This window comes from Oryzias latipes, chromosome 5 (genome assembly GCF_002234675.1).
Source record: "Oryzias latipes chromosome 5, ASM223467v1".
NCBI lineage: Eukaryota > Metazoa > Chordata > Actinopteri > Beloniformes > Adrianichthyidae > Oryzias > Oryzias latipes.
This window is the reverse complement of record NC_019863.2, coordinates 6,780,492-6,794,756: the sequence shown is the minus strand read 5'-3', so window position 1 is coordinate 6,794,756 and position 14,265 is coordinate 6,780,492. Positions and strand designations below refer to the sequence as shown.

The following is a 14,265-nucleotide window of genomic DNA, read 5'->3' as shown; positions in this document are numbered from 1 at the left end:
GTCTCCTCAGACAACTCTATTTTGTTTCTCTATTAGACGCCTACCAATAGAGTTCTGAATGATATCTGCATGTAGAGGTCTACATCTACCTGTATCTTTGGATAATTTTAGACGTCTGTTGGAAACTTTTTAAAAGATTTACCATATAAAAAGAAGAAATACTACAGTTTTAGATGTAAAAAAAAAAAAAAAAAGTCCATACTCGTAAAAAAATTAAAAATGTTATAACAAAGATAAGAGAAGAGAACGATGAAACTAAAAAAAGAGCCGAGCAGGTAGCGGAGGGATCCCCGCTTCGCCAGCCAGGTTATTCCTAGGACAGATGGAACGTGCACGCTCACTCCAGCCCCTAGACCTGTCCAGGTGTACCTCGCTTTTGCCCAACAGCAGCTAAGAAAGGCTCTGGCATCACCATGACCCCCCAAAGGACATAGTGGAATAAGAAAATGGATGGAAAATAAAATCAAGAAAGCTAACTGGGAGCTAAAGTAGGCTAACTGGAGGCAGACTGTAGCAAAAGTAAAGAAAAAAAAACAAAGAAAATTCCAAAAGAAAGTTGGGTATTCTGATTCTACCGACCTTTATTTACTTTGATATTTTTTACTGCCAGTTAGTCTACTTAAGCTCAGAGTTAGCGTGGCTCTTCTGGTTTAGTTATCTTAATAAAAACTGACATTTTTTTTACACCATATGCCGTCTGCTACCTTTCTCAACTGTTTTCCACCACTTCATGGGTCTGGAACAATCCGCTGGTACTTTGTTTACACTATCAGTTGTTGACGCCTGGCAGCGACTAAATGTGGCCAGAGATCGCTGTATTATCATCCGTTTAGACAAAGTTTGTTTCAGCAAAACTTTATCACCCCCCAGGGTGCCATTTGTCACTACATGGGCGACAGTGGCTCAGGTGGTTGAGCGGGTCGTCCAATGATCGAAGGGTTGGCGGTTCGATTCCCGCTCCCACCAGCCAAAATGTCGTTGTGTCCTTGGGCAAGACACTTCACCCTCCTTGCCTCCAGTGTGGCTCCACTGGTGTGTGAATGTGCATGAATGTTCCCGGTGATGGTCAGAGGGGCCGTAGGCGCGAACTGGCAGCCACGCCTCAGTCAGTCTGCCCCAGGGCAGCTGTGGCTACAACCATAGCTACCATCACCAAGTATGAATGAGGAGTGAATGAATAATGGACACACTGTAAGCGCTTTGAGTGTCTTGAAAGCGCAGATAAATCCAATCCATTATTATTACATAGACATGGATTCACAACGGACAGAAGGTCCAAAACACTGAGGAATCCAGCAAGCACTGCTGGTAGAAAAGTCAACTTTCATGATTTGATTTTTCAAAGTTTTTTACTGAAAATGTTTCATGAAACGACATGAATGTAAAGCAAAGATGGCGGTTGTGTTTGAAGCCTTTTTCTGTCAAAAATGCTTCAACTACTCCAGAAATTGTACAGCAAATTTGAAATGGAAAACATTAACTTGAACTTTTGTATCGCACACCAGCACCTTCCAAAGTTGAAGACTGGATGAAAACATGGGGATTCCCTTAAAGCAACTTGACGTTCCGTCTACTACGGTTCATAGATGCGTGAAAGGAAGAACCTCCTCGTCAAAAATCAGAAACATGTACATTTATTTACAACATCCTCTCCTCACAGCCAAACAGCTGGAGAGGATGAAGAGTCCTCAGAACTGCTGCAGGATCAGCTTCTTCTTGCCGTCATGGCTGAACTTGTTGGAGCGGAAAAGGTCGCTGTCGTAGAACGCAGACAGGCTGTGGATGTTGATCTGCCGAGCCTTAAAAAGGAAGAAGAGAAGCAGTCAGAATGGAGCGGCTCAGAAGGCTCTGCAGAGATGCACAGCTTCTTCCTCCCACCTTGTCCTGCAGGTCTTTCTCTGGGATCTCCACGGCGTCGTTCTGCACGCCGTATCGGTTCCTCTGGTAGGCCACCTGCTCAGCCACCAGCTGCTTCAGGATGAAGAGCAGCAGCTCGTTGTTGTCTCTGCGGAACGCCAGGTAACGGGCAAACGTCTGCACACAAGCACAGGTCGTCAGGCTTCAGCATCCAGAGCGCTGCAGATTTCCAAGATCTACAAACCTTTCTCATGCTCCTCATGACACTGAACTTCTGCGTGTCGATGAAGCTCTCCAGCATCACTCGGATCGCCATGTTGACGTCGTCCTCCAGGACGTAATCTCTCAGGTGCATCTTGGCGTGGGCTTCTGCCATGCGGATCATGGACTCGATATGTCGGACTGTGATGGGGATGCTGCCTGTGGCCTGATCCAGACATCACACAGTCAGGTTGGGAAGATGTGGCCAAAGAATGCTACAATCCAGAACACCCACCATGGACTCCTTGCGCAGGTCGCTGTAGATCCGAGCCACTTTGTCCTGGTCCATCTGGTTCAGTTTGGGGTGAACCTGGAGAAATCTGCAGTCAAGCACATGTCTGCTCTGCGTGTTCAAAGACATCAGGTTATCCGCTGTACCCGCTCTTTGGCGTAGATGATGTACTTCCTCAGGAGATCCTGTGGGATTGGGGACACATCGGTCGTATTGGGCAGGACCATCTCTTCCAAAGCCACGCCCCCTTCCTTGGTGCTGGGGTGATGTTTTATGTGCGAGCCAACAACAAAGCGGGCCAGCATCTCATCCTGGAACAGAACTGGTGTTAGATATGGATGCCTTTGCGGGCCGAAGCTCTGCATAGAAACATGGAGCACCTGCACGGGGTCCACCGTGTCTCTGACCACGCACAGAACGTCGAATCGTGACACTATGGGTTCAGTCAGGTCCACGTTCTCAGCAAAGGTCAGGGAGGGATCATACCGGCCACCTGCAAAAAACAAAGGACTTTCCTCAAAACCAAAAAAAGTAATCTGAAGTAATCTGCCTGTAGGTCCCGCAGGATGACATACCGATGGGGTTTGCGGCGGCCATGACCGTGCACCTGGCCTGCAGCGAGGTCACGATGCCGGCTTTGGAGATGGAGATGCTCTGCTGCTCCATGGCCTCGTGGATGCTGGTTCTGTCAGCGTCGTTCATCTGGAGAGGCAGGATCCAGACAGTCCTTAACCCTGGCAGATGCTCATCTGTGGGCGGAGTCTGGGTGCAGCACTCACCTTGTCAAACTCGTCAATCAGGCAGACCCCGCGGTCAGCCAGCACCAGCGCTCCAGCCTCCAGCGTCCACTCACGGCTGACGGGGTGTCTCTGCACGTAGGCCGTCAAACCCACGGCGGACGCTCCCTGGCCGGTGGTGAACACGGCGCGACTCGCCACCTTCTCCACGTACCTGCAGGAGAAGGGATAGTCCTCATAACCATCGCCCTTAAACCTCACAGAAGCAAACCAAAACTGACAGCGCCTGGAGGAACAGAGCTCCTCCTCTCCTTCAGTCTTTCACTTCGGCATCACGCTTTTGTTCAACTGGAAATGAACAAAAGGCAGGACGTCTAATCAAGAACCTGATTTCCTTCAAAGCTTTGCACACCCAAACCTTTATGCTGCGTTCACATTAAACGCAATTTTCACCTGTTGCTTCTCTTGCTGCTTATCAAAGTCACTGCCTGACGCCTGTCCAGACTGTGTTTGTGAAGCTGATGCCAGTGGGAGGAGCTACTCTCCAAAGGGATGTCTGATCCGATCATGCGATCGGATCAGACATCCCTAGTTTGAACTCCTGAAAACAGTGAGGAGGTGGAGAAGTTTGCGTTCTTCAGCACAAAGTCCTGCTCGACTTCAGTATCTCAGAACCCCCACAGAAAAACCTTCTGACGCTCTCAGAGGTAAAACTGGACCTGACTCAGCCCGCATGGCAGTCTCCTGCAGCACTGCTTACGTACTTGAGGAACTGGGACTTGGCCGTTCCCGGGTCTCCACACAGCAGCACGTTGATGTCTCCACGAACTTTGTGTTTCCCGCCTGCAGGAGAGGAGCCATGCAGGTGAGCGCAGCAGACTCCACATCCATGCATCAGAAAGGTGGGAGGTTTATACCTGGATTTTTGGGTTCGCCTCCGAAGAGCGACAGAGCCAGGGCTCTCTTGATGTCTTCGTGACCATAGATGGATGGAGCCACGCTGGCGAAGATCTGGAGGAGGGTAGGGTTAGGATGGAGGTAGCAAGATCCACAGAATGGACAAAAGCTGATCCAGAGTGGATGGGATGGAACACTCACCCTCTCTCCGATGCACTCGTCTTTGGACAAGGCCACGATGGCTTTGACGTCCTCATCCGTCAGCTCTGCCACGGCCACGCCCTCATCCCTCCGGCTGATGTGGTTGGCCAGGATGACAGTGGCGAACACTGGGAAGCCATTGGCCATGTTCAGGGAGCCGTCATAATTGTTGTGGTAGATGCCCGTCAACTCCTGAAGAGAGGTAAGAACAATGTCCACGGCTGGAGTCTTGCCCCCCTCTTCCCCCCTACCGTGACCACACTTACGATCTCGTCTCCAGGTTTGCAGCTGTCCACCAGGTCAGCCAGCAGAATGGCATCTTTGGAGCGCGGGAGCCGGCCGGCGGCCACCTTACCCGGACTTTCCTGGATGGTGATCCTCTGGTAATTCTGATAAACTGTCTGTGGGGGGGGGGGGGGGGGGGGGGGGGGGGGGGGACAAACAGAAGATGCTGGGGAACCGACTCGTTTCTGTCCTGAAATGATTCCAGGCTCATGCAGCCTATTTTCTGTACTATAGGCCACACCGGACAATTGGGCGCATTAAATGAGGCAAAAGACTCAGAGAGAAGTCCGACTGTCAGTCAGACTTTAACTGCGTTCACAGGAACTCTAGAACCTGTTACTGACACGCTACACGTTAAAAAGTTTACAATACCTGCAACTCCCAACCTTGTTTGCAACACGTCAAAAAACCAGACTGATGGAACAAACATTATTGGGACTACGCTGACTCCACTAGTGACACGTAGAAAAACTTTTACAATAACACCAAAGCCAACAAAATCACTATAACAGCAATAAGTACATGCAGTACCAATTTATAAACAAGCCGCTCTGGATGATTAGGCGTTTTAAAATACATACATACAATTTATAAACAAGCCGCTCTGGATGATTAGGCGTTTTAAAATACACACACACAATTTATAAACAAGCCGCTCTGGATGATTAGGCGTTTTAAAATACACACACACAATTTATAAACAAGCCGCTCTGGATGATTAGGCGTTTTAAAATACACACACACAATTTATAAACAAGCCGCTCTGGATGATTAGGCGTTTTAAAATACACACACACAATTTATAAACAAGCCGCTCTGGATGATTAGGCGTTTTAAAATACACACACACAATTTATAAACAAGCCGCTCTGGATGATTAGGCGTTTTAAAACACACACACACACACACACACACACACACCCACCCACCCACCCACCCACACACCCACACACCCACACCCACACCCACACCCACACCCACACCCACACCCACACCCACACCCACACCCACACCCACACCCACACCCACACCCACACACACACACACACACACACACACACACACACACACACACACACACACACACACACACACACACACACACACACACACACACACACACACACACACACACACACACCACACACACACACACACACACACACACACACACACACACACACACACACACACACACACACACACACACACACACACACACACACACACACACACACACACCCACACACACACACACACACACACACTAAAGATCAATAACCCCCAGTACACAGCTTCTAAAGAGGGGGCTCTTACCTCCTCCATGTTGACCTCAAAGGGGCCCTGTGACTGACACTCAGGGCAGGAACCCGGCTTCACCTCCTGGTTCTGGGACTGAAAGAAGGGTCCCAGCACGAAGCTGCACTTGCTGCAGTTGTACTTGACCATGCTGAGCTGCGGAAGGACGCCGGTGCAGCAGCTCACCACGCCGCTGGTCCTGATCAGCTGGTTCAGGTGCAGCTGCCTGGTGCGCCGATGGAGGACAGTTTTAGAAGACAGCTGGTGGACTGCACTGGTAAGCAGCTGCTTTCAGCCAGTCTGAAGGCAGTAGGTGACCCTGCAACCATTTAATCCCCCCTCCCTCCTGTTTATGTGCTGGAGGGGCCAGACCTACCTTAGTGCCCGGATCTCCTCGACAAGCGGCAGGTTGGAGACGCGCACGTGGATTTCGTGAGCAATACGGTCGTATTTTGGGTACATGGCAAGAACCACCTCTTTGGCTGCTTCATCAAACACCTGAGAAGAAGCAGGAAGAGTCTAAACGTTCCTGTCTTTTTGGGTGGAGATAAAGCCAGACTCCTCCCACAGTGTGTGTGTGTGACAGAAGGTTACGGACCTTTAGCATCTCCGCCGGAGCTTCTGGCAGGAAGTAAGCCAAAACATGCTCTCGAGCTGCAAGGTCTTCATAGTTCACAACCAAACTCTCCTTGTTCTCTGAAACGGAACGGGGGGGAGGGTCATTGTGGAGTTGATCACCCATAGGTTTGATCCCAGAGGGGCGGAGCTACCTTTGCACATGTCACTAATCTTTTCCTTGAAGACATTGTGGCCGTTTTCATCCACGTGGGTCCGTAGGAAGTTCTTGAAGCGGTTGTAGATTTCGAGTCGTGGGGCTGGCATGGAGACCCACTCCCTGACGGTGTGGCCCTGCAAGGAGGGGGGGGGGGGGGGGGGGGGGGGGGTCAGACTTCCACTGTTGAGTCAGAAAACACCTTCAAGTTTGTGTGACAAACCTTCATGTCCTCCAGGTTCTCTATGCTCTCAATCATGTCCTCTTCTTCCCCGTCGACGATGCCTTCGGCCGCACGCTCGGCCAGCCGACGACGGCGAGCAGCGGGGCGCTCATCATCCTCATCTTCACTGTCTGAAAACCAACAGAAGCCTCCTGTCACACACTTCTGCCGTCTATGGAGAGACATTCATGAGCAGGCTCCTCACTGCAACTTTGGTTAGAAATCCCCGCCTTCAGCTTCAAAACAGGAACCCGAGCCCCCACACAGGAAAACGTTCTCCTCACCGTACAGCAGGCCTCTCCTCAGCCGTCCACTGACTCCCTGCTCTCGGTCTCTCCTCCTCATCTCCTCCTCAGCTGCAGCTCGGGCTCCAGGCGACAGTTCTGACAGGTCTTCATCATCCAGGTCCAAGCCCTCTGCCTCGTACCGATCCAGCTCTGGGATGGCCCGATAATCCCTGGAGAGCAGAGGAAGGACTTCAGAGCCCTTCATACTGAAGGAACAAACATCTGTGGAGGGGTTCAAATCTGGACTCTTACCTCTCCATCCCATCACCGATCAGCTCTTCCCCTTCATCCTCCTCCTCTCCTGGCAGGGGTGTGCCCCCCAGCAACCCCTCAGACTCATCCTCAAAAGGGGGTAGGTCTCGCCCCGGGCTGGATGTTGGGTCTCCTCTCCTGGGACCTGGATTTGGGCTGGTGACTCCATGGAATGACTCGGAGGAATCCTGAGGAGAAGACTGTTTGATAAGTCTGCAGTAGAAGAAATCTGATTACACAGGGGGGGGGGGGGGGGGGGGGTGCTAAAGATAAAGCTCAAATGATCGTGTCAACCATGAATACTTTATTACAGAGTAGCAAATTCCTTTTTTTTATCGTCTTTGTCGTGACATAAAAGGTCTGTTTACTTGCTTGAATGTTTTATTTGAAGTCAGCTGAAAACGCTTCTCCCATCACCTCCAGTGCGTGTCTGTATAAGTGGCGCGGCGAGGCTGTGACGCCGTCAATGTGCGACTTTGTAGTTCTTTGCTAAACTAATGCAAACAAGCCCACATCTATGAGGTTAGGGATCAAGCCTGACGAGGTGTTCGTTATCGTGGAGGGCTGATCGCATGTGACAGTAAACGGTGGAATAAGGTTTAGCAATGTGGATTATGGATTACATTTTGTTCTGGTCAATATTTTTGTATTGCTTAAAAAGGCGTTCCTAATGTTTTATGTGTTGAATTTAAGCACTCAGGACCTGATGTATTCTTTATATTTTGTTTTTTCTGAATTGTTCAAGACAAAATACAAATAATACCTCTTGTATTTTTTTCCAAGTTCAAAAATAAGTCAGTTATAATTGGAGAACTTCATAAAGCCACTTTTACTGCAACAGAAAGAGAAGAAAAGCAAAAGGGAAGAGCAGAAAACTGCAATATTAAGAACATTTATTTGTGGTTTTTTTTAACATCACCGTTTTGCTTCATCATTTAAGTATTTTGATTCTTTTCCTACTGAGTGAGGAACCAATTAATGCATTAAATAAATTCAGTTTTTTAACTTAAAAAGAATGTTAATAAAATGTCTTTACCATTTAATTTTGATTCAAACTGCTGCTTCTCAAAACATTTACATTTTTTTCATTGATATTCTCCAAAAGTGGGCCTGTGAAGAAGTTATATCAAGAACGTTTAACCCCAGGTGGGGACTTAAAAACAAATGGCTGCAAAAGGCCCCATGTTATTGTTCGCCCAGGGCCCCCAAAATGCTAAGTCCGCCACTGGTCAAAGCTAAACCTGATGTTTGTTCGGAAGCTGCAGGCTCACAAAAGCTGCTCACAGCTTCGGGATCTTTCTGCAGCTCAAGAACCGGTAGACTGACGTCACGATTGGCCTAATGTAGCGATTTTTTATTTTATTTTCCCGGCATGCCACCGGTGGCCACGCGGTGCTCTTATGAGAGAAAATAGACTGACTTCTTCATTAATGGTGGTACTTCTCATACATTTTATGTGTAACTGTGTGTACTTGTAGTTTCACGTTGTGCGTGTGTAAACTGTGTTTTGTGTTCGTAGGTTTGTGGTGTGCGACTGTACATGTAGTGAATACAAGAAGAACACAGTTACACACTAACTGTACATTTATGAGTTAGAGAATAAGAACTAGTAGTACACACGCGCAGCCGCAAACACATCCATTGAATATGTTCTCTGCCTCTTTCTTTAACCAAACAAACAGAACTCGCAGAGTAAATCCGTGACGACTCGGTTCCGCCATGATTGTGGTCACGGCGGCTCCGGAACGAGCGAACAACCGTTAAAACCCCAAAGCAGCGCGTTGACTGGGTCTGAATGTGGGTCTGGTTCAGTTCCTGAAAAATCAGAACCCAAACCTGTAAAAGTCTGAACGAGTTTCTACTCACCGCCATGATGCTGCTGCTGCTGCTGCCTCTGTCTGCTACAGGACACGAGTCACTTTTCGCGCGAAAGGGATCACGTGACACCCAAAAGCCCGGGAAAAGTCATGAATATGTACGAAGAAATACATCGACAGCTTCCCATTGGTAGATCATTTGAACAGGGGCGGGGTTCGGAGACAACGTGGATGCGTTCGTTTTAGAACAGAACTCACTGAAAGCAGTTGCGACCGCGCGTGCGCATGAGGTCCTGATGGTGTTCAAAACAAACAGACCTCTCGTTTGGACGGTGTTGATGACGTAGAGGCCTTTTGACCGTCAGGCGTCACGCCTGAGACCAGGCAGATGCAGGCGGGGGCGGGAAAGGCGTCTGAGATGAGGAGCTGCGGCCTGCAGGGAGACAACGAGAACCGGAAGTTCACAGGGAGGCTGGAAACTAACAGCTGTGATCAAATGACTGCCAGTCAATTCCTTATGAGACCTGTAACTATGTGATACACTGATTAACCGTGAATTCTTGTTAGACTTTATAGGCTTTATTACTTATGAGCGAAAATGTAGGGGTTATTGCGGAAAAATGACAAAATGTCTTGTGATTTGTGATATTGTACATGTAAAAGCAACAACTTAATGGAGGACTGACACATACAAACAAATCCATCTAAATTCACATTTGAATTTGTGTAACAATAAAGAGATCTGACTAATGAGTATACATCAAATGAAACCATGAAACGTATTTTTAAAAAAGGTGATTTATTCGGGATCTATTATTTAAGGTCATTTGATGAAGTACAAATGTTTCTTTCAACTTAAGTTGATATATTTTTTTATTTTTTTTTCAATCAACTTAAGTTTATTTCTAATATTCCTGTGTGACTGTTGTTTACTCCTTTCTTAAGGGTGTTTATCAGAATCTGAAAGTCTCCGGATGCAGCAGAGGAGTCCCTTGCTGAGTGTTGGTGAGCGTTCCGGCGGGACACCGTTTCCCACAACACATTTAGTTTTTGTGGATTCTGCGGGCGACAAGGGAAAAAGTCCCTACTGCAATCGCCTTGGTGCCTTGCACCCGCCCATTTTTTGCAATGTTTTTATGATGACAGACATGTGACGTCAAAGCAAAAACTACCCAACATGCACTGCACACCAGTCGATCTGCGCACTGCTGTGTCGGTCTGGGTGATCTCAAACATGCCTATTGTAGCTATCTAATCTGAATTGGCTACTGTATCCGTCCACGCATGCCCGAATACAACGACACTTACACAACTTTACGAAAGCAACTAATCAAGCAATCGGATAATTTTTGATTGTGAACACTTTGTCGGGCATTGTCTCTTACATATATGGATATATTTTACTCTGAAAGGCTTGATATAGGCCCTTTAATGTTGAATTCAATGCTGGCAAAAAAAAATGAAATAAAAAAATTTGTTAAGGATCAGGACAGCACGATCCTGCAAAAGACTACGAACGTTTTCTTCTTCTGATTTATTCTATGAGAGTTTAATTTCCAGTGTACAAGGATACAGCGCCACCTACTGACACTTTATTAACTCCACTAACACAGACAGTTTTAACGGCTAAAACGGCTACAGCAGCCCGTAGTGAGATGTGTAAAATGTGCTCACTTCTTTTCCTGTTGCCGACATATGAAAAATAAAAACGATAAAACAGAGAGAACGACTCCAAGCTGTGTGGCTGTCATTCTATCCTGCATCTTTGGCATTTTCCTCGTCTGTAATGACAACCAAATATTTGGTGTTGCATTTGGCCGACGTTCTCATCAGCTAAACCACTGTAGCAGTCGGTGGAAGCTGTGTTGTTGAGGGAGACATACATTTATGTGATCACAGAGTTATTTGGTGTTTAAACTGCCAACTTCTCAAGCTTTTAAGTGTATTATAATGTTCATTCCTCACAAAAAAACTGTATGGCCTGAGGTGTTAAGTGGTTAAGCTAGAAAAAGTTTAGACTATACGTGCAAGCTTTCTAGGATGTACACACTGAAAAAAAAAGTTAGAACAGCCATAAGTCACTTAAGTCTGTTTTTCCCAAACCCCCGACTAGAAAATTTAAATGGCCTATATTATGCAAAATCAACATTTTGAGCTTTTAAGTGTTTTATAAAGTTCATTCCTCACGAAAAGACCCCCCAAAAGTGGTATTTTGATCCACGCATCTCTGAGTATTCCTCTAAAAAGCTGCGCTCTGAGCACCAGCCCCTCCCAATCCACGAAAACAAGCGGGTTCTCATATTATTAAGTATGAATGTGGGGGAACAGCCCCTTCCAGGAAGAGTCTGGGCTGCTAGCCCTGGCAGGCTAACACACACCCACTTTCTCCGCAGAGCTGGTGGTGATCGGCTAAATGCTTCCATTTTCTATGCACAATATGCACATCCATCTTTGCAAAAGTTTGGATGTTGTTTTTTTTTTCGTGGGCGAAATGCAGACACGCTGCCGAGGCCGACTATAGGAAGACGGGGCCTCAGAGATTAAGTTGTCTTACTTCCAGATATAAATATGAGCTACAATAAAACCTAATATTAATATTAATAATATTAGTAATAAAAACAACAACAATTTCTTAGTGGGCCGAAGGTATTTATGATCATATGGATTTAGTTTACTCTGAAATGCTTGAGGAAAGAAGTATATACTGTAGGCCCGTTGAAAGGCTCAGATAGTCATTGTCACACGAACAGACAGACTGCTGGATCCTAATGCAACAGATTTATTAGCTCAGGTAAAAGTCCAGAAAGCTAAATCAGGGTCTGGCAGGCAGGAGTCGATAACAGGCATAAATTAATCTGAGAAGAGACAGGATGGTCAAAATACAGGCGAGAGTCGGGGCAGGAGGCAAACAGGGGCAGGAGCCAGAAGATCAGGTCCAAATATAACGCTCTGTAATGAAGGCAGAGTGGCACAAACAATACTTCGCACTGAGTTTCACTCAGTGCACAGCTTAAGTATGCTGTGGTTGATGAATGAATGAGAGTCAGGTGTGAGGCATCCAGAAAGTGTGGGCTGGGGGTTGCTGGGAGTTGTAGTGTGGCTAGAACTATGGAGACGGTACCCAGAGGGGGAGGCGTAGCTTTGACTTCTGACAGCCATAAAGGAGGCAGAACTGTCTGGAAATGCGAACAGCAGCTGAACTTTTTAACCAACATAGAAGTGACATAAAATACTTTAAAAAGTTCAGCCGCTGCTAGCATTTCCTGAGACTTCTGCCTCCTTTACCACTGTCCGAGCCTTTTAAACAGATGATAACTCTGTGATCACAAGACGTCTTCTTCAACAACAGAGAGTTTCCCCCGACTGGATTACAGCGCTAAAAAATAAAAGAACACCCCCCAGGGGCTGTGACAGCCGTCAATAACATGTCTGTGTGAATGGAGTTAATAAAGGGTGAGTGGGTGGCGTTGTTTCCCCGTAAACTGGAGCAAACTGCTGTCAAATTAAATAGAAGAAGATTTTTCTTTTTCTTTCTTTTTGTTTTAAATTGAACAACTATAAATAATGCGTAAATTCTGCATTAGTTTGCATTTAACTGCATGGTTTAGGAGGTGACTGGTAACTAACCAGTAATCAATCCTAGATTTAGCAAAATTGTTCAATAATTGCATTTGGGTGTAGAATGATGTTGGGTATTGGGTGGGAAATCTGGCCAAGAAATCGTCATGAACAAGGTTTAAATCACCACCAACTTTTAGTTGAGTATTTATTTTGAAATTTCTAAGTTTTCATGTATTGTTATAGCCATAGGTGTTGAATATAAAACCATCAATGTCCACAATAACAATGACCATGTATCCTTATAAGTCACATGAGGAATAATGTGGCCTTCTTTACATTGAATGGCCAGACCAGCTGATCAAGTTACCATGGCTCAAGCAAATTCCATCTCCCCATTGTTTTGACCAAAATACTACATCGTCAGCAATACAATGTGTTTCTTGGACAAATATGATATTGGATGTTTTCCCTTTGCAAAATAAAAAAATACTTTTTCTTTAACCTAATTCTCTTAAGCTTCTTACTTTGGATCATTACATCATTACATACATACTTCTTACAAGCTTCTTACATGAAAGGAAATGCTCTTTTTGAAGTGAACCATGTCTTGGTTAAATAAAACATATAAAAAAAAATAAAAAATGTAAAAAAAAACGAAACAAACAAACAAACTACTAAGCATTTTTTTTAAGTTACCTATAAGTCAAACTATCAGCATAACCCGTAACAGTGTTTTCATTTGAACTTTAATCACTTTTTTTTTAAAGATTTGGCTCACATACATGTTAGGGGCAAAGCCTTTGTCCATTAATAAAGGCATGAGGGCCCCTGAACATAGTCTTCATACCATTTTCCTGACTTTCACCCCTCTGGCCCACACAGCCATTCGTGCCTCATTGTCCTCCTTGGTCAGGTCTTCAGCAACTCAAAAGTTCAGGTCTTTACAGGTGTAATGATGTTTGTTGGTCCTCAGAGCTCGTCTTTGAAGCGGAGGCTGGTAAACTGCAGGATGATCTGGCGCGGACAGCTGTTGTTGGCCGGACACAGGCGTTGAACAGAGTCTAGGATGAAATCTATGATGTCTATTTTTTCTTTCTAAAGTGGAAACATTTTCATAATGGTGTGAGGAACCACTCTCCAGGTGTTTTCCCCATTTTCTTTTTTCAGTCCGTTGAGACTCAGGTTCCATCGTCTTTTGTACGGTCTTTGTTTCTTTACCTGCTCCATGTTTTGAGTTGTCAGCTCTTCCACCTCACAGACAGCCTCTTGTTTTCTTCCTTGCAAACTTTGATTTCTTCAGAACTGAACTCCACTCCTTTAGCAACGTTGACCATAGTTAACGCATTTGTTTTAACTTCACCTTGAATTCTTCCATTAGAGTTTTCAGAAAGTCTATGGCTAATGCATTGTCGCATTTGAAGTCCGCGCCATCTTTGCTTTCATCTCCGTGTATCCTTTCTTTCAGAGGAGCAGCTTGTTTTGCCGGTGAAGTAATTTGCCTCTGAAGAGCCTTTTGTTTAACATTTCCTTTAGCTGTTGCCACTTTGAAGAAAAGAGACCTGGCACGTATTCCATTTGTTGAAG

General features: G+C 46.1%; 1 protein-coding gene across 1 annotated transcript; it reads right to left on the bottom strand.

Moving 5' to 3' along the window:
• Positions 1-1,330: 1,330 nt before the first annotated feature.
• mcm2 (minichromosome maintenance complex component 2) lies at positions 1,331-9,289 on the bottom strand. The gene is made up of 20 exons (XM_023954823.1): positions 9,170-9,289; positions 7,304-7,491; positions 7,049-7,221; positions 6,765-6,895; positions 6,540-6,678; positions 6,368-6,465; positions 6,146-6,267; positions 5,788-5,995; positions 4,452-4,586; positions 4,186-4,377; positions 4,005-4,098; positions 3,852-3,930; positions 3,130-3,301; positions 2,926-3,052; positions 2,731-2,843; positions 2,497-2,661; positions 2,354-2,428; positions 2,102-2,284; positions 1,879-2,034; positions 1,331-1,799 (listed from the first exon to the last, which is right to left on the bottom strand). The coding sequence occupies exons 1-20, from the start codon at positions 9,173-9,175 to the stop codon at positions 1,689-1,691; spliced, it is 2,667 nt and encodes an 888-aa protein (XP_023810591.1). The 5' UTR covers positions 9,176-9,289; the 3' UTR covers positions 1,331-1,688.
• Between the last annotated feature and the right edge of the window lie 4,976 nt (positions 9,290-14,265).